Source organism: Argiope bruennichi, chromosome 2 (assembly GCF_947563725.1).
Source record: "Argiope bruennichi chromosome 2, qqArgBrue1.1, whole genome shotgun sequence".
Taxonomy (NCBI): domain Eukaryota; kingdom Metazoa; phylum Arthropoda; class Arachnida; order Araneae; family Araneidae; genus Argiope; species Argiope bruennichi.
In genome coordinates, this window is record NC_079152.1 from 59,419,296 (window position 1) to 59,440,794 (window position 21,499).

Genomic DNA, 21,499 nt, shown 5'->3' on the forward strand with positions numbered 1-21,499 from the left:
TTTGATTTGCACCTAATTTTATCTATGAAAAAAATAAAAATAAAACAAGATTAGTGGATATGGAATTCTATACCTTGTCAGTTTGCCATTCTATAGAATAGGTAGGAAATTTGTGAAATATTAATAGTTTCATACAATGCCAACCAGTTTTCAATATTCTATAAAATACTGAAGTATTCTACAAAATGCTGGGTTTCAAATTTTGCTAATAACATAACTTCAAAAAAAAAATAATAAATAAACGAAGAAATGCATTATGCTGATACAAATAAATGAATAAGTTTTGTTAATAAAATGCACTTGAGAGTGAAAAAATATAGTGAAGACTTTAAAATACCCTAATTTATAATTAAGACATATAATTATTATTTTATTCTTCATTCATAAGTAGCAGATGGTATAAAGAAATAGATAAATTATAGGTTGCAAAATTTATAAAAAATCAATGTCTGGTAGTGCAATTACATCTTTCAAATATGCATTAATTTTTCAAATTTTATTGCTTTAATAATAAATTTAAAAAAAAATTATTTTACATATTATTTCTAAATATAAATAACATATAATACTTTTTATCAAACAATTTCATATAATTAGTTTATTTGAATGCTAATTACACTAAATATAAAATACAGTTAGCAAAAAAGAAAAATACAATTAACTTACGGAACATCACTGGCATCTCGGGCAGGTCCAATATCTGAACGAGTTGTAAAACCAGTTGCTCTAAAATAAAAAAAAGGGGGGAAATTACTTTTAAAATTTTTATTCTATATTTTGAATAATAATCAAACATTAAGTGTTTCAATTATTCACTTTTTAGATATTAATGAATACAAATGTACTCAAAAAACTCACCACAAAATATACAAATTACCATGACTAAATACATAAGAAAACTGAAATTGTTAATTGAATCATCAAGAGAAAAAGTTAAAAAAAATATTTGTTTAGAAAAAACAGATTTTATTAAAAGCTTACCCTCTTCCAACACCAGCAACATATCCTAATGGTGCTGGAACACCAATAAAATGTTTTTTCTTCTGACTTACTAAAGCAGTTGGAGCAGGAGTAGCCATTTCTAAAACTTGAGTATCTAAAAATATAAATATGAATTATAATACAAACAAACAAAAATATTCTTAAAAATTGCAATCAATCAGTATTAAAAAGAATGTATATCTATTTTATGGAGTGGATCTTTAACAAAAAATAACAGAAAAAAAGTTTTTTAATTACTTAATACACTTATGGTGTGATGATTTTTTTTACAAGAAAGGTTGTGATGTTAAAAATGTGCGATTTAAAATAACAGGGGGTAGTTACGAAGATATGGATGGTCGCCAAGGGTTATCACCATGAAAAGAATGAATTATAAATTAGAGCCATAAATTAATATCGTTATAAGAATTTTAAAAAAATTCAATACTGTACTTCAAAAATAGAAGGAGTTTACAGCAATAACACATGAATGTTGGGAAATTTTTCTTTCTTCAAATAATGAATAGAAAAAAAATTTCTTACTGGAAAATGAAATATTATTTCACACAAACTTTTGGGAATTTTTATCCAGTAAGAATTTTTCTTCATTTAAGTTAATTAAGGAAATAGGCAAAACAAGAACACTTATTTCTTTTAAAGTTCTCAAAGTATTCATGAAACACAAATGAAAAATAACATTAATGTGGGGAAAAATTTTTAAATGAGCAAAAGTAGTTAATATGTTGCTTTTAATTAAAAAAAAGAGCAAAAGTACACATATTTACAGTTATTTTATTAATACTTTAGCAACTGAGAAAAAATTACAAGTACTAACCACGGAATAATTAAAATGAATAGTATTTTTTGGTGTTAAAAAAATATTTTTTGAAAAGTTTCATTTGTTGACAAACATGCATCTGCTTATAACTTCAGTAAAGTTGAGATGTTCCATGATAGGCTACTATACAATCTTTTCATCAGCTGAATTATTTCATTGCTTGAATTTTCTGGGCTACTAGAAGAGCAAAGAAAATTTACAGTTAAAAAAAGGCTCGTGAGAAAAAGGAATTAATATTTCAAAATTCAGCTGTAGTATTATAATGCACAAAATAGTATTTTGCCCCTGAAATTAGAGAGCATTGAAGGTTGCATAGATGAAAGATGGTATTTCATTCTACCAGATGGCAATTCTTTTCTTTATTATGATTGAAAAAATGTATCTAGTGACGTCTGTTCAATGTTTATGAAAATTGAGAATAATGTTTAATAAGTATTCTGTTTTCCTCCTTTGATAAGATTTGATTTCGTTCTTAAATTTCACTGGAGTTATAATTTCAAGTGTGTTGCTTTTTTATATGTTTTGTTACTTTTATATACATATTAGAATACTACAAATATTTCGTGTTGTCGGATTTCTTCAGTAGTATGCAATTACGTTGGGAAGCCATATATTGGTTTCCTTTTTATAACCATTGTAATCTCATATAATTATTTTAAATTTTATATCTAATAAAGTTCTCATATTTTTATTGCGATGGTAATTACATAACAGCAACTGATTAATCATGTAATATACTTTAAATTCGAAGTCGGTAAAAGCCTGTAGATTTAAAATTTTCATTATTTTTTTTATCGATAAATTTATTCTTCATCATATTCTGGTAAATATATCATTGAAAATTCTACGTTTAAGAATCTTATCGCAAATAAATAATTTTGTTTTCGTAATGCAAAAGAGCTTAAAGGAAGTACGGCCTTTCATTTTCTGTATAATCATTTATTTGTCTGGGACTGAGACTTTGCAATTATTTTATAAATGATATTATGCATTCACTGCTTTGAATAAATGATAATCGTTTATTTAAACTCATTATCAAGCATTAAAATAAAATTAAATGTTATTTTTTATAATTTTGCTTTTATTCTATTCTTTTAAAGCATTTATAAGAAGATAAACTTAATAGTTTTCTTGTTACTAAATATTTTTTACCATTTCATCACATTGTTCTCTATCAACTGAAGAGAAACTAAATGATTTTATTGGTTCAAATTACTTGATGTTAAGGATTTAAAATCATTAACTACTTCTAATTATCTTACCAATAATTACAGTTTATGTGCAAGTTTATATATATATATATATATATATATATATATATATAATTGCATTATCCATATTATTTGTGACTGATGATCTTTTAATAAAAGGATTGAACTTAAAAAATTTATATCATAATCGTCCTTCAGTGATTATTGTTATGGGGAAGCATGGAACCTTTTATTATATTAGTGGCACTCATGTACATTAAGACAAGTGATGATGTGAAAAATATTTAGTTGCATTATTTCTGGATCTCAAGTATAAAATGTGCATTTATACTTGACATCTCATTTCTTTTATAATTTCTAAGAAAAAAAAAATATTCCCTTTCAGTGTAATTTGTGTTAACTTCTGGAATCTCCAGTTTTTTGTTAGGTATTATTAATTCTTAGATTGTTAATTCTTATTATATTACTGATTGTTAGATATTTGGTTAAATGAATTTAAGTTGAACCAGTATAAGTTGTAATGCAAAACGAAATATGAATCTTTTTTTTTAACCACTTTCTTAGGAATCAAAGAATAATTGCATATTCGATCCTAGATTCATAATTGTAATGCTTCATTTTATTTTCACCTCCCCCCCCCCCCGTAGACTATTTTACCAATTTTCTTTTAGATTCCAGCAATCTGATTTTTCAGAAGCAAAATTATTTTCTTCTATGTTTTCAAAGAGATTATGAAAGATTATTTATTTGGCACTCGAAATAATCATCATTTGTCTTGTAAAAATATTCAGAAATCTAATCTAAAGATCCTGAAAATTTTATGCATATAGACTTTGGAGGGGGAAAAAAAAAATCAATATATTTTCTGTTAAACCACAATTTTCTGAGTAAAACTTTTTTTTATATCTTGTGTAATATTGAAAATGTTTTTTAAATTAAAATTTGTTATTAGTGTAGATTTCATTAAAATGTTTAAATTACCAAGCTTATAAAAAATCATACATTTATTTTATATCTGGTAATTTTTTACTTAATACAATGTTAAATTAAAATTATTATTTTTTTATATATATATTGGTAACATTATGCACCAAGAGTATACATTATGACAAATTGTACTTGCTGCAGGTTAAAGCATTTTATAAAGATTCATTAAAAGAATTTTATTTATAGTGTGCAATGAACTTTTTATTTAAAAACTAACTGTTCCCTGCCACATGTTGCTGTATTTAAATGGAAAAGAGAAAATGCACATTTCTAATATGTTTAATTTCACAATGTTTGTGGGTATATAATATTTTTTATTGCCCCATTGTCAATGTAGATGGAGATTGTGTAGTTTGAAGACTCAAGAGCATGCAAAATATAATTGTGCATATCAAAAGCAATCCATGTCTAGATCTAAATTGCACATTTCTAAAGATTGGCCTTGAGTTTTGATGATGATGCTTGCAAATGTCAATCGAATTGGGAATTGCATTCTCTCAAACTGAATTGCCATGTACTTGAATGAAGAAATGAGAACATCTTCATTTTTAATAAGATCCTGTCAAGATTATTACTTCTATGACTTTTTTTATGGCAAGCTGTATGGTGTTGCAAATCTTTAGCTGGTTGATATTTCTCAACATGATAATTGGTATTACGATTTTCAATTCCAGTATGTGTGGTAACATTCCTGGCAGATTGACTGAATTTAAAATTTTTATTGGATAGTTAACTACTTCATCTACTTCTACAATAGTTTCAGTGGACCTGTATGCAGGGGTGTTTGTGCTCCGGGGAAACCCCGGAATTCCGGGGATTTTGAACTTCGATACCCGGAAATTCCGGGGATCGTCGTTCAAAAGGAAGTAGGAATAATAATGAATTATTTATTTTGATCTGGGTAATTTTGTTTGCTTTGAAAGCAGAAAACGCAAGGTCAGTGTGTGTGGTGAAAACTTTTCCTTTCTTTCTCCAAAGGCAGTGATAATGCGTGAAAAGGGGGAAAAAACTTCTTTTTTGTTCTTTCCTTATTGCCAGTTATGACTCATTCCCCCGGTTCTCGGACATTCTCTTCTAGATTCTTTTCGGCAAGTAGGCGCGGCAGAAAAAAAAGGGAGAGACTTCGTTCGACCAGATGTGCGATCACGTGACCTGGGTTCAAAGGTCTTAATTTTGCAAAAAAAGTAATTCATTGAACTTTTATAATTAGGTCATTCAATACTTCATAATTGTAATTTTTCATTTCTCCCCCCCCTCCCCTTCTCGAAACTCCAAAATGTCAATAGTAAGTCCGTAAAAGTTTCAGGGGATTTTTTGGGGTCCCACAAACACCCCTGTGTATGTGACTGTCTCAATCTGAATGTTAGTTCATAAGTGTCTTTGTCCTTGGCCACAATAATAACTCATTCATTCGACCAATCTTGATTCTTATAATTGGTTTGAATATTGGGACATACTTTTTTAACCAATTGTACTTTTGAAATCACTAAATTATACATAGGAGGCAAGTAAATTCGTCTTGAGATCATTTCACTTGTCTCCTTTCTGTTCCCAATTTCAAGCAGTTGATTTGAGAATATCTCAGATGATTTATCATTTTGCAAATGGACCTACATATTGTAGTTATTTCAAGTCTTTACATTTTGTCACAAAGTAGAATATTTCTGTCAAGCATTTATTTCATCCACTGGTTTGATCAATGAATTACTGGTAATGCTTGCCTAAAATCTCCTGCAAGCAATGTTAATGAGTTCCTACATGGTTTTGATGTTTTCATTAAAATCTAGCAATGAGGAACAATCAATAGCCTTGAATAATTTTTTTGTGCACTATTATGTATTCACACAAAAAATAAGTTTGCAATGTTTTTTACTGCCGGATGCTGTGGAAATGTTGTATATTTCAATGAATGGCAGTTTCAAAGTGGAGTGAATTATTCTTCCATCCAGTGGCAATGTTGTAGCTATTTCTAATGATGCAAAAGCTAAGATTGTCATATTGGGATCGAATTGCTGCCAGTATCAATCTAATTAAGAACATTTTACTAGTTTCTCTTCATGCATCTAAGAGGAACATTTCTTCAAGCCAGCCTCTTATTAAAAGTTTACACTATTTTATTATAAATACCTTTTGGTGCAAGCATTTGTTTAGGAATATTTCATTGCATGTGCAACAAAAGATCACCCTTGTTGCAATTTTTTTTCATAACCCTTTTCTTGTTAAATAAATGATGGCATTTTCAACTGATTGAAAACTTTGTTCATAATATCTAAGCAAAAATCTTCAGTCATATTCAATGCTTCACTATAAATTTCTCCTGTGAAATCCATGTTCATATTTGAATTTTTCTTGTGTATTCAACAGAAAATATCTTAATTCATTTATCATCAGGAGAATAAACAGTCAATATAATTGCAAATGATACACAAATTTGCTTTAGATGCAATGTGTTGCAAATGGTATGAATGCATATGTTCTGTTGTCGATAATTCTCTAATAAATTCAAGAGTTTGCTTCTTGACATGCACTATGGAAAGTTATCATTGGCAATTCTCAATTACTAGAAAGACATCGAATGGTGCACATTTACCAGCATCATGTGAGAAAAAAAGCCTTCATCTTGGCTTGGATGCATGATGTACAATTTATCTATTGTAGTTTCTTTGAATATGCTAGGTTGTAAGATATAAAATTGCAAAACATTAAAATAGAGAAAAAATGCAACCTAAAAAACGAAGATAAAAAAATATTAACAAAATACTTCAAATGCAGACCAATTGACACAACTCAATTCCATTGCAATAAGAAAAAAATATTTCAATCTGTTCAGACTCCAAAGTGTTAAATTTCATAATATAATTTTAATTCAAATGAAAATCAGTCAACATAGCTCAATTCCACTGACAATTACATTATAAAATGAGAAAAGGAGTTAAAAAAATGAAAATATAAATTATACTCTGGAAGTTAACACTATGATAAATGACATAGCTCAAATCCAACACTGTGTCACACGAAGCAATTAAATCAAAATGAAAATAAATCAAAATCTATAAAAATGCAATCAGAAACATTTAAATGGAATAGAAAAATATTTAGTGTAGCGTTTGTTGTTTTTATTTCTAACAAGAAACTTTTTTTTTTTTTTTTTACCTATCACAGGTTTGATGTTTATATAATAAGTGTATAAATAAGCATGTACTAGAATGTAACTTTATGTCAAAATTTCAAAGTAATCATTGAAAAAGCTTTGGAAGGTTTAAGATTTTAACTCTATTGTCGAATATCTATTTACAAGAGCTTTAATTTTCCTGCTTTCATTTGAGTGATTGACTTCTGCCTGCTTTTAGGCATATTAAATCATTATTTTCAATCAGATGAATGCTTGGTAAGAAGCAATATAATAAAATAAAATGGAAATTTATAAAGAAATTGTAGTAGCTCAAAGTTGAATTTTTTTTTTTTTTTTTTTTTTTTTTAAGGATTTATAGCAGTTGAAAGAAATATTGTTCAAAAATTAAATTGATTTCGTCGGAATATATTGAATTGAAATTTAGAATGTTTAGTTGTTGTTTTTTTAAATTTGTTGTTTAAGATATTTCTTCTGGAATAATTTCCTCTGAAGTAGATAGAAGGTGGTAGTTGATAAAAGGTGTAAATTTACTAATTTCTTATTAATTGAATTTTGAAAAGACCCTCTTCTTGTCTTAAATAATAAATATGCAAATTTTTTTTGAATTTGACTTGGTTATTTAGGATGGGATATGGAATGTGTGTGTGTGTAGTTACACATGGTGCATAGTATCATGAAAAGTGCTTAAAAGTGGAAATTGACCTTTTGAAACAAGGTTCTTAAAATGTGCTTAATTTTCTCGAGACAGCATTTTATTCTTTTTGTTTCCCCATATGTTGAATATGATAATTTGAAAGCATGGTCGTAAGTATTTGTTTACCTGATGCACCAAGAAAGTAAATCAATAAAAGGGAAGAATTCGGAGAAGGAATTCCAGGGTGAAATAGGTCCATGGATTCCAACACATATTAAGATAACACTTAATTTGCTTTCCTCCCCTCTCCACTCCTTTCTGTGCATCACCATTTATTGAAATACTGGAAAGCTTATCCGGAAGCTGCAGTATACAGCAGAATGAATATGGTACATGATACAGATATGTCGGTAAGAAGTTGCTGTAAAAGCATTTGCAGTGAAGTGTCTTTAGTATGTTATACATTCGATTATCATTGTTGTTTTGGAGCAATCCCTTAAACGACTTATTAGATTAATTTTAATGTGCTATACTGAAAAGTAATTAACTGTGGTATGCAATTATGTTAGTTGATCATATAAAATGTAGTACGATGAAATTTTAACTTGAAGCCATAAATGATTGTGATGGTGTACTTTTTAAATGACACTAATCATTTGAAAATCATCATTTGTTCGACCAGTCTTGCTAAATTTTAGTTTTTACCAAGACAAAAAACTGCTAGTTCTGGTATTTAAAATTTTTTCTGGTATTTAAAATCTGGTATTTTAAAATTTTTTTACAAAATAAAAAAGTTTTCAAAACTTTTATTCTTCAGGGTTTAGATACTATAAGTTTATAATATTTTTTTTATAACCCTTATATAATTTTTCCTGAATGAAATTTCCCTTTACATATAAAGGTTTGACTTTATTGAGAGAGCAATGTCATCATTGCAAAAACATAAACCATTGAAGTTAAGAGTATGAAATTTGGAAAGTTACTTCTTGAATATTAGAGGCCCATTGAGAATGGATATTACAAAACTTTAGAATTTTAATTTAAAAAATAAAAACAGCATTGTAACTCTTCATGCCTGAAAATCAAAGCATCAACGCACAGAAATTATTTTTACATCGTTTTAAAAGTTTTTAAAAAAATAGTTTTTTTATTTTATTAATTTTCTATGAATGAATGCATTTTTACCCCCTTCAGTTTTAATGATTTTTGAATAATTATTTTTGGACATAATATATAACATGATTTTTATTATAATGAAATTCAAAATAATATCTTTAGTTCATTGAGTCACATTATTTTACCATTGTTAAATTCTTGATAAAAGAAGAAAAGATAAAAGAAGAAAGAATGCTTTCTTTGCTTTAATTTAAACTTAGTTAAAATTTTCAGAAAGTTCATTTAATATTTTTATTTAATTTTCTATTCAAAAATCTTATTTTTCAAGGTCTGGGTTATATCATTCTATAACAATTTTTCTTTCTTTCTATAACAATTTTTCTTTTCTTTTTTCTTTTTTTTTTTTCTTTCTTTCTTTTTATAACTCTTATAGAAATTTTGTTCCTAATGAAATATTGCTTTACGTATAAAGATTTGATCTAATTGATTGACAGAGCAATGCTGAGTATGAATCATTGAAGTAGGAACATGAAATTTGGGAAGTTATTTTGGGGATATTAGTGGTCTACTAAATGCGGATTTTTCAAAATTTTACTTCAAAGTTTGATTAAAAAGTAAAAATAGAATTTTAAAGTATTTTCACCATAGCATCAAAGCATATTGCACAAAAATTATTTAAACACCATTTTAAGGGTTTAAAAAATAGTTTTTTAATGATAAAAATTTTCTTTGAATGAATGCATTTTTTTTTCTTTTTAATAATTTTTAAAAAATTAATTTTGAACTCAATTTATAACAATGATTTTTACTATAATGAAATTCACAGCAATGTCATTTCTTCAAATCGCCATGTCGTGTTATATTACTGCTGTTAAAGCTATGATAAAAAAATTAATGTTTTTTTTCTTTTATTTAAAAATTTTTAAAGGTGTTCATTGAATAAGATTCTTTGAATTTCGTTAAATTTTGAAGCATTGTGATATATTGTCTTGTGCTGGCTTCAAAAAATACTTTTAAAAAATGCTACAACTAACTTTTTTTTTTTTTTCATTTTGCTCTTGATAACAGGACTGGCTTTTTTCTTTTTTTTTTTTTTAATTTCAGGAATTTATTTCCGTTATTTATGGGAACTTCAAATTGTCAAAGCATTTTCATTTCTTTGCAAAATATATAAGCAAATTTTTCTACAAATTTTTAATGCTAAAGTAAAATTATATATACATATATATTAAATAAAAAACAAGTTTTTATTAAATTTTCGGAATGCAAAAACCTTTGGAAAAAAAAAAAAAAAGATCTTTATTAAACTTCAGAAGTAAGAAACAATGAGGCAATTTTTTTAATAATCTGACCATTTCTGAATGCTGCTATTCTTTTCTATTAAATAAATGATTTAAGAAATTCATTTAGAACATGGTGTTATACTATCGTCATGTCAGTTTTGCCAGTCTTATGAGGATTAGGCATTCTGGAATGCTTAATTCTTAGCTTTATAAAACAGCAATTAAAATTTCTAAATATAACAAGTTAGTACATGTCGAAATTTACACTTTCCATCCTGAATCTTAGTTGTTGTTACATATATAAAAATCAGATACTAACTGTTTGGTCATGCTATGCTTCTACATCAGTGTTGACATTTTCAGAAATGATGTATCCATCTAAATAAGCTGGTATTTTGTTAATTTTAAGAAATATTGAAAAAAATCAGATTTTTATTTTTAATCTTATAAGAGTTGACTTAATTTTTTAGTACCGATAGTTTTTCCATTTCATTTTTTTTTGTTTGTTTTTGTTTTTGTCAAAAACCAAAAACAAAATTTGTTTTACAGTAGAAGATGTTGTGCAAATACATAAATAAATATTAAAATTTAAAGAATACATATTTAAAATTAATTTTTAAAAATGTTTCAGTATAAACTATGCATTATTATAAAACACATGCTTAGAAAATATGCAAGTTTGCATATGTGTACATGTACAAAGGTTCGTAATTTTTTTTTGGTGAAAGTGCTTTTAAAAACGCTTTAAAGTACTTAATTTTTGTATTAATTTCTCACTAAACATCCTGTTATAATGATTTTTATTTATTTTAAGATTGTACATTTACATTTCTTATTCTGATTTTTTAAAAATTCTAAGATTAATAATGTAAATTGCTTTGATGTTATAATTTTATAATTATATGCATATTTATTTTTTTAGAATGCCTGAGACAGAAGGGGCTACTGGAGGTGAAGATACTTCTCAAGAATCAACTTTTGAATGTAATATTTGCTTAGATACTGCAAAAGATGCTGTAATCAGTTACTGTGGGCATCTTTTTTGGTCAGTATCTATCTATATATTTTTTTACTTCAGACATTTATCAACTTTCTCCACTTCAACTTCTTTTCTATTTTATAAAATATTTCTGTTTCTAAAAACATAAACAACTTCAAAATATCCATGTGTCTAAGATTTTCCTAATGTACAGAAGCAGAAATATATAATTGGATAGAATATTATTATCAAACTTTTGGAAATTTAATTAAATATCTATGTATAGAAAATATAATGAAATTAATCAAATATATTAGCATAAAAAGAAAGAAAGAACTACTTGACCTTGTTATCCATCATTTATTATGTATGGAGGCTGAAAATAACTTTTTAAATTAAATAATGCCATTTGGATTTTAAAAAAGACGTAAATCTAATAGGCTTAAGATTAATATTAAAAAATATAAAAATTAATATTTAAACATATACAAATATGAACATTTTACTGAATCGAACGACCCATGGCAATACTCATTTTTTAGTATCATAAATAAATTTTTCATGGGGAAATTATCTGGTGTAAAAAATTTTCTTTAATATTTCATGACCTCAAGATATTTAACATTTTTGTCATCCATGTATAAACATATAAGATCACTGTTTTTCTTTAGTCATCATTTACAACATTTTTATATTTGTGACACTTAAAACGTATCTGTAAAATTATATCTACATGCTACAATTAATTATTACTTCATACAAATGCATTATTATTAAAAAAGAAAAATCTTCCCTACACAAGGTAATCAAGTGCGTCAAGAGTTTTATGCAAAGTGTATTTGAGCTTTAATCTCCATTATGCTCAAAAAGATAAAATTTAATGTATAAGTTTTATAATGTGAGTAAAAGAATTAAAATCACTCTTTTATTGTTTTAAAGAAATTTTAGCATTAACATTAAGATTAATAGCTTGTTCATAGAAAGATGAAATTTATATTTTTTAACATTTTATTTTTACATTCTTTTATCAGTGCATAATATTTCTGTTATCACTACTTTGCTCTCAGAATGTTTGGAAATGCTATCCCATTTTATTTTAAAGGCAAATAAATAAAGTGATGTTGCAGTTCATTCACGTGCAAATATGAACTCATTTTTATCCATGCTTTAGTTGTAACTTAGTATTTTGTGTAAATGTGTTACCATAATGAAAGGCTTCATAATATGGAATTGATACACAATGTATGCAAATTACAAAGTATTACTGTGAATGTTCATTTAGCTAGTATTCTATGCTAGCTTTGTCTTTGTTAACCATTTGATTTGCTAAGTTTGGTAGTTGCTAAAAATTTTAATTAAACACTTAATGTTGCTTGTTAATAATGATTTACCTCAGCAAAGAATTTTTGAATATTAAATCTTAAAAGACTGTAATTATTTTAGAATATTATTATAATTATTTATATTATTTTAGCAGCTTTCCTTTATCCTGTTCATTGGGCTATATACCTTCTTAACTTTGTTATCACACTTAAATTTTGAACTTTAAGTTGGAATGGTAGTGATTAAGCATCAATTAATATTGTATCTTTCTATCTGAAATCACATATGCTTTTTAAAAATATAAGGATGAAAATTAGAATTGCTAGTTATTGAAATTTTGTGTGTACTACAGAATATGTTTCATAATTTATTATATCTAAGAGGATTATTTTCTTTGATTCAAGAAAAATTCAGTTACAAACCAATAGCAGTAACTTTCTTATAATTTTCTCGAATGCTTTTAATATTGGTGTAATCCCATTTGTTATTTACTCAATATTCTACTCAATAAATATTTCATTAGTATGTTTTAATGTTAAAATGTATATATTATGATTTATTTACTAGTCATTATAAGGCACCTACTTTCATATATAAACTTAAGTAGATGTTTGATGTTTATAAATGTTTTAATAACTAGAAGGATGTAATTAAACAAATAAGAACTTGACAGATTATGCCTGGCAAACTGTCAATACTATCCTAATGTTTCATAATTTATAGAATTTTGTTTTTATAGCATATAATTTGTGTCATTTAATTGATATTGTCATTTAATATTCTTTTTTTTTTTTTTTCCCAAACCTTATTTTGTTGCTTACCCACCATGCCCTAATGGTTTTAGACAACTACCTAGTTGTAAATTTGAAATTGTTTTAACATTAATAAGTTGAACTAAAATCAAAATCAATGTAAGTGAAGTTTTAATTAAATTCCTTATTTATTTTTAATGTATATAAATTGATATTATTAGTTGATTTTATTTTCATTATTTGTTAAAATAATATTTGATGCATCATTTTTTAAAGTATTAAGTGAACTTATTATTATCTTCATTAATTAGAATGTTGCTTATGATATTGGGCTGTCTTGAAAATGTAGTATACCCTAGTAATGTACTCTTATTCACTGTGGCAGCATGTTCAGCAACAACAAAAAATAGCCAATTTTATAAATTCTGTAGGTTCAAATTTTTTTCACATCATTGGAAAAAAAGATGCTAGTGGACATTTCTGGTAGCCTATTAAAAATCTTTAAATCTATAAAATTGACCACAAATTCTGCTTGTGTTATCATTTATCAGTTTGATTTTCATATGGTATGATTCGAGAATGTAAAAAAATTTACTATCTTTCTCTATATTTGAATGTATGGATGGATATTTAAATTGTTTGTATTCTATGGTGTTGCGATCATTAGCTGGCCATGCTTGCACCGATGGCTGGAAACTCGACCGGCACGACAAGTATGTCCTGTCTGCAAAGCTGCCATTAATAGGGATAAAGTTATTCCGCTTTATGGCAGAGGGGGATCTCAGCAGGATCCTAGGTATGAAAAATATTCATGTTTCATTTAACAACAATATATATTTATATATGTCCTGTCAATTCAATTTATTTAGATTGGTGATATTCTAAGGAAGATGATTAGTATAAGAAGAAATAGAAAAGATAACAATAGAAGAGATAGATAGTTTAAAACATAACGTTAGTAATGTAAAACAGTCCGATATATATTTTTAAGAGTAAGCACCTAAATGAATAGATACTGAGGTATTTATTTTCAAGTTAACTACAGTAGTGGCACCTACATTGGTGTGTGTGTGTGTATATATATATAAAGTACAAATGCATTTTAATGTATTTGAAGTTTTTGTTTCTGTTTGATTTAACAAATTAATAACATTTTCTTATATTTTCAAGTTATGTGTGGTATAATAGATATTATTGGAAATGTTCATTCAGTTTGCTTGCAGTTTTTAAATTAACATCAGATTTCATTTTGTTCCTTAATTTTTAGATATTAATTACTTATATAAATATACGCTGATATTGAAAAAATATATATTTTTTTTTTATTTGCAGATGTAAGTTTATTTATTATAAGTATTTTTTATTAATGATTATAATTATAAGTTATTTTTCTACTTAATTACTTTAAAGTTTCTCATAGGCCGGGATAGCCTGGTTGGTAGAGAGTCGGATCCGCGTCCCTTAAGTTGCGAGTTCGAACCCCGCCGGCCGAAAATTCTCCGCGTGCTTGGTGGCTGACGCGCGTTAAATCTGTCATGGTCACAAAGTCCTCCATGTCGAGAGTAATACCACTGGGGGTACTGAATCAGGGGTGATTGTTCTCTGATTCAGGTCTAAATTACAATCTCTGATTGAGTGAAAGAATTCTGCCCCGTAAAACGGGTTGTGATGTGTGTGCAGCTAAGTCGTTCTCTTGGCCCTAGATACTATAGAAACAAGAGGCGCTCCCCCTCAGGCTTAAATCGGCTGTCTTCGAACAGCGGGCTTGTCCATGGCAAGTGCCATAAGAAACAACAACAAAGTTTCTCATAGAGATACTTCTTAAAAATTTCCTAATCCTAATATCTGCATACATCTACACAGCATTTTACAAGTATTTAAAAAATCTGTACATTTATCATTATAACTTGTTTCTGGATGCTTTTGGAATTAAAATATTTTTAAAAAAATGGAAATGTGAAATAATATTATAATTTTAAGACAAAACCGTATTTTTATATGTATCCATAAAAGATCTAGCTGGGTTTTTTTTTCTATTGGTTTGGTTTTAGTATGTTTCATGAAATCCATGTTGAGCATTTAAAAATATTTTATTCAACAGTAGCTATAGTATTGATAAATTCATTGAGTATAGCATTTTTTTCTTTGTAAAGGCAAAAATAAATCACTTTTTTCCAACCTTGGCTTATTAGACTCTCATTTCCACTACTGTTGGATTTTGGAAAAACACTAATTTTCAATGCATCGTTGTGATAAATTCTTGAAAGATTTTTTTTATATGTAAAAATCAGAGAAATGAACATTCTTTATGTATAAAATTTTATTCTAACTTAAATTAGGCGATCCTCAAAAATGTTTTTACTTAAATTGAAGTTGCTGATAATTATTCCAAAATGTCATATTTTCTATTTTGATGTTATTTTACTAATTGATGAGTTGCTACAGATTTAATTGCATTTGATAATTTCTTGTTAAAGTTCTGCTTCTGAGGCTTAAGCTGAAAACTTATTTGTTGAAAATTTTATTGTTGTTTACATGTGGGTTAGTGAATTATAAGCTTTGAGTATCTGACTATTAGTAGTTAATTTTGTAAACTGAATTTATTTTCATTTAAAATCTCATAAAATATTTTTAGAAATCACAAATTAAGCTAAATTATGATGAATTACATTGAATAAATATAAAGAATTGAAGTTTATTTTATTAACTATCAGAGATAAACATAGGCATAGATTTTACTAGAGATTGACCTATTATTTTACTGGTCAAGTAGTTCCAATATTCAGTAGTGGAAATTCCATTTTATAATTGGATATCAGGGATTATTGCAAGATTTTTATGTTTTTATTAATTTATTTAGCATTTTGATTTAAAATTAAAATGTATCTCATTAATGTGTTATTAAAATTATAAAGTGCCAAATATTACATTGTTATAAGTTTAACCATGTTTAATATTTAGCTGCTTTTAATTTTGATGCTAAGCTGAATAAGTTTAATAACAGAACGGAATTATTAATTAGCATAGGTTCATATTTTTATTACTTGGCTCCATATGTATGACTTGTTATATGTTTTATGGTAGCTTCTACCCTGTTTATTTAACTTATAAAAATGATTTTGAATAATTTTATTAACATTTATTTTAGAGATAAATTGCCTCCAAGGCCACCTGGTCAAAGAACAGAACCAGAAAACAATGCAGGGGTAATTATTATTATTATTTGCACTGTAATTATTAGAATTTTTTAAATCAGATTTGTTATAACAAATAATAGCACATTTTTTTTTTCTAGATTTCTTGATTTTTTTTATATTTAAAATAATTAGAAGAGTATTAAATGGCCTTAAAGAAATCTGTCCTTTAAATAAGAATTTTTTTTTTCATAAGTTTGCATTTGCATAAATTTTGCTTTATTTTTCAACTTTCAAGATTGCATCAAATTATGATTTTTAATTAATTAAAATTTTTTAGCAAACATTTCCTGGGTTTGGTTTTGGTGATGGAGGTTTTCACATGTCCTTTGGAATTGGTGCCTTCCCATTTGGAATCTTTGCATCTTCATTTAATTTTGGAGAAAATCGACCAACTCCAGGTAAATTTAATTTTTAAACCCGAGAAACTGTTCTTAATTTCTTTAGATTTATGTAAAGTGCCAAAAAAATCAAGTCTGGCTACTTATTATTTTTTAAAAGACTTTTTATAATGGAATGCAGCAAACATTATTAAATTCGGTTTCATTTTTTAAAGCTATATGTGTAGAATGTACGATTTATATTTTTTAAATAAATGTATGAAATGTCAAAAGCCAAAATTATTTGAAAAATTTGTCATTTTTTATGTAGATGCATAAGTTTTCAGTGAAATGGATTTAAAAATTTCTTTATAATTTTTATCAACCTTTAATAAAAATTTATATACTTTGTTATTTTAATTTTTTCAGCTCCAGGAACACCAGAATTTGAAGAAGATCAGTTTCTATCCAAGGTCTTTCTTTATGTAGCTATTGCTTTTATCATTTGGTTATTACTTGCGTGAAAATGGAATTAAAATTGTATTAGGTTGTATGCGTTATACTATTTGAAATGAACTATATTATTGAATTCAAGTTTTTTTTTTTTTTTTCACTGTATTTAAGAAAAAACTGTCGCTACTTTTCCAAAATTTCATAGAGCACCTGGTGAGTGTAATGGTTTATTTTTAATATAAAAAGATCAAATACTTTGCTGAAGTGGATATTTTAGATTTTCAATAAATAATTCCCTGCCTCTCAATTGTATATTCCTCTTGGGCTTTCCAGCTTTCTCATCTGTTCATAAGCATAAGAAATAGTAAAAGAAACTGTCCAACTGACTGACAAACACTGATTTATCAGTATTAGAGTGCAAAAATATGCATTATCTCCATTATAGAACTATTAAGAATTTTAACATGAAACTTTTTCATATACCATGCATTCCAAGTGTGTTGTTTTAGAATCGTAAAATATTTAATAATGCATAATAGAAGTGTGAATAAAGTTACTTTAACTGAATTTATTGAGTAACAAATTCCAAATTTTGTTGTTCAGAAAGTATTTCATTGTGCCTTATCTTCAAATTAATTTCTATCAGTGGCAGTTTATTCTCAAATCTATACTTGAATTGATACTGTAAGACAAAAATGCCATATATACGTTTCATTTTTGATGTGTTACGTTTGGGCTTTTGGTATGTTTATTTTAGTGTCTTGTGTCCAAGAAAAGATTTTATTTTTATCATAATGTATTAGGGTCTAGTGCTGTGCGGTTTGTAATTTAAGTATGCCTTTTTCTTAAAATTTTTCCAGATTTCTCATGGAATTTGTATAAACAAAAATATTATCTCTTCAAATTATATTTGTACATATTTTGTATGAATAAATCATGTATTCTTAACTATATATATATAAAATAGATAGTATTTATAGTTTCTTATATTTGTGTGAAGTGAAATTTTGTTATGATGTTATATTGTACAAAGTAATAATTTTTTCTTTTCAAAGTTTTTAGTGCTAGTACAAAAAGAAGAAAAAAAAAAAATCATATTTTAAATAGCTGAAATTTTATAAGTTAAAGCATGCACCTATTTCATTGTTTTTTGCAAAATGGCGCATGATTTATTCATTGTTGAACTTGTAACATATTTTAGGAAAATTTCCTAAGAACTATATTTAAGAATTATTAAAATCCAATCTTTTATCTTAAAATTTAAATTTGTCCTTCTTACTTAGCTGATGCTGTAAAATATGATTTTCCATGGGCAAAAACCGTATCATTTTTTTAAAACTGTGACTCACTCAATATATATCTAATTTTATATTTTAAATTAAACTTTTATTAAAAACATAAGATTTGAGAAGTGTATTAGATGAATAAAAAAGTATTCATAGCCTCATGTCTATCTATTTCATTATTAAATTTTTTGTGCTAAATATATATAGTATAAGTTGGAATGTATGGAATTTCAAAAAAGATTACAGCCATAAAAAAATATCCAAATCAATTTTATCAATTTTTTTTTCTTAATTTCTTATTATTCATGAAAAATTATTGTCTCTAGAAAATATTTTAAATAAATTATCATAGAAGTTTTATATTCAAAATAGGTGTTATCTGCTGCTATCGAGATGTAAAAAGAGAAAGTTAAAAATGTTTTATGGTTATACTTTCAGAGCTCAATCGTCACTTTTATGTGGATTAAGGAAGCCAAAACTTGCTGTAATTAATAAGATCAAATAGAGATTTTTTTCTTTAAATTAAATGGCACGAAAAAATATTATCTCACATAAAATAAAAATGGGAAAATTTACTCTTGTAAAATTACATTTTGAATATATATATATATATATATATATATATATATATATATATATATATATAATATGATTCATTCATTTGAGACAGATCACACACCTTGTATGCAAAGAATTTCCATGTTGAAAGTGAAAGTGCAATGATAGTAAATTGCAATTATCAATCAGCTTCTGGGGATAATCTTTAAAAGAACATGTCATTTCAAATGTGTTTAGCAACAGTTTGTTTACATTCCTCCTCTGCAGGAGAGAGTACCCAAAAGACAGTAGTTCAGTGGTAGCAAATATTTAAAATGAAACTCTAGAATGTAATACACTTTATTAATTCAATATTTTTAGAGTGATTTCCATTCCATTGGAATGGTTGTAGTTAAAACAGTTAAAGGAAGGCAAAATAAGTTATATTAAAACTAAAATCTGTTTCATGAGAAGAAAGATTTATCATATATATTTTTAATGACTATTGTTTCCACTATTTATATTTATCTATTATAAAATGTAGCATTTTTTAAAAAAATTTTTTATTGTAAATTCTTTCTAGCCAATGCAATTGATTGTTTTTTAATGCTAGAATTTCATGTTTTTGATCAAAAAATCTAATTCTTTATTTAAATTTTTTTGGTAGAATCATTAGATAGAAATTATTAGAATCTTAATTATGGGAAGATACATTCTTTTAATAAAAAGATAAAATGCCAACCTTAATAATAGATAAATAAAAACAAAAATTAGGTATAAATATACTTAGCCTTCTATTTCCCTTTTTCTTTCTTTAATTAATTCTTTTGTATTTCATTGTGAATCTGAGAATATGATGAGGTTGTATATTATCCGAAGCATAATGTTGTTCCCTTTTTTTGTTCTGTTCCCTTTTCATAATTGTTTTTAAAAATATCCTACTTTTATACAGTGATATTGCACAAAACCTAAAATAATTTATATTTTCTTTGTCTTTATCTTACATCATCAATGCAAAATGGCTATTAGCATCCATGCATAATGACAAATGCAAGACTTGTATTGTTTAAGAACAGCTTACCTTAACACTAAAACTTAGCAAAACAAAAATCTATCGCATCAATTGTTCTATTGGATCATTTTTTGCCAAGTACCAAGACAAAATTTGCGATTTATTAAGTTGTGCTCATATAAATTGCAGATATTTATATTGTTTTATTTTCAATTATATTTGGTTTGAGCCTTGATTAAGATTTTGGTTTTGCATTTTCTGATGCATCTAATATGTCCTTGTTCTTTTATGTTTCCCTTATTTAGGTGAATTGGTGCAGCAGATTGATTATGTATCATTTACATAGAGAGAACATCAATTTTTTTTAGATTGTAAAAATGATTGGGATCAGCATCTACTGGTGCCTAGATTTTTTTTTCCCCACTAAATTATATATATTAACAAGCATATGCTGCATGACTTGGTCACACATGCTATTTAATTGTACTGAACTACTTACTTAATTAGATATTTAATCCAAATACCAAATGTCAGTTGTGGCAACAAATTCATTAATTACTAATAACTTTTTATTCATTTATTTTATTTTTATTTTTTTAGTTTCTGTATACCCTTGCCCTTTTCCATTGTGTATAATGCTACTGAATGCCTTAATCCATTGCCACATTACTATTGCACATCTTGTTTTATTATTATTTATTTTCTTCTCTAAAAAGCAAATTCTTCATCTTTTATTTCGACAGCTTCAGTTTTGTCATACTTTTTTTTTTATCTGCCGTATCTTCAGTTTCTGTTCTGTTATAATAAGTTATGATGCAGTACTAACTCTTCTTTCTATAGTTGTTATTCCCTTACTGTTATTAGGTTTCGTTTTTCTTTTGACTCATTTGTAATACATTCTGCAGAATGCATTTCAAACATTACCTTTAAAAAAAATCATTCATTCTTCTTTTTTTACCCATGTTTAAACAGCACTAACAGCTATTATGTCAGCCTCCCCCACCCCCCTCCCCACTTGATTTTTTTTAAGTTTTCATTTGATAAAAAGTTATATATCTTACAAAATTTGAATTAAAAAATCATTTATTTTCTAAAATGTTCTGGCAATTTTTAAAAGCCAATTTAAAAGAGTAAAAGTGTTGTGTGTGCGCACACACTAACAAGCTTTAGATTTGCCCCAATATTATTGCAATAAACAGATGAATGGAAACACAATTTTATGTTTAAAATTACATAAATGTTAATTGCCTTGCTTTGATTAATGATTTTGAGCTATCATCTGATAAAAAGTTTTCCTCCAGGTGCCTCTTAATATATTCAACACACTTTTAGTTTTACATAATTTTTGCTTTGAGAAAAATTGGATGTTTGTGTCATTTAAATCTGCCATTACACTAACAATGTTGACATCATTTAAGATATTCTAACGCCTTTAGTAGAAATCTAGGGAACTTCGCTAT

General features: G+C 26.4%; 2 protein-coding genes across 2 annotated transcripts in view; one reads left to right on the forward strand and one right to left on the reverse strand.

The window, feature by feature from the left end:
• The window catches only part of LOC129955063 (pre-mRNA-processing factor 6-like), a 29,385-nt gene extending 27,434 nt beyond the window's left edge, over positions 1-1,951 (reverse strand). The window contains exons 1-3 of the mRNA XM_056068192.1: positions 1,817-1,951; positions 982-1,096; positions 667-726 (exon numbers count right to left, since the gene is read on the reverse strand). Of these exons, the coding sequence (XP_055924167.1) occupies positions 667-726; positions 982-1,079 (158 nt within the window). The 5' untranslated portion in view covers positions 1,080-1,096; positions 1,817-1,951. The remainder of the gene's footprint in view (positions 1-666; positions 727-981; positions 1,097-1,816) is intronic.
• Positions 1,952-2,163: 212 nt separating this feature from the next.
• On the forward strand, positions 2,164-17,511 carry LOC129955079 (E3 ubiquitin-protein ligase RNF185-like). The gene is made up of 6 exons (XM_056068193.1): positions 2,164-2,319; positions 11,106-11,228; positions 13,905-14,033; positions 16,386-16,443; positions 16,712-16,832; positions 17,181-17,511. Exons 2-6 carry the CDS (start codon positions 11,107-11,109, stop codon positions 17,273-17,275), a joined length of 525 nt encoding a protein of 174 aa, XP_055924168.1. The 5' UTR covers positions 2,164-2,319; position 11,106; the 3' UTR covers positions 17,276-17,511.
• The last annotated feature ends 3,988 nt before the right edge of the window (positions 17,512-21,499 follow it).

Excerpts from the sequence above, each read along its gene's own strand:
- LOC129955079 (XM_056068193.1), top strand. The coding sequence starts at position 11,107 with ATGCCTGAGACAGAAGGGGCTACTGGAGGTGAAGATACTTCTCAAGAA. Across the intron at positions 14,034-16,385 it reads GGATCTCAGCAGGATCCTAG|AGATAAATTGCCTCCAAGGC; the intron begins GTATGAAAAATA and ends CATTTATTTTAG. Across the intron at positions 16,444-16,711 it reads AACCAGAAAACAATGCAGGG|CAAACATTTCCTGGGTTTGG; the intron begins GTAATTATTATT and ends AAAATTTTTTAG.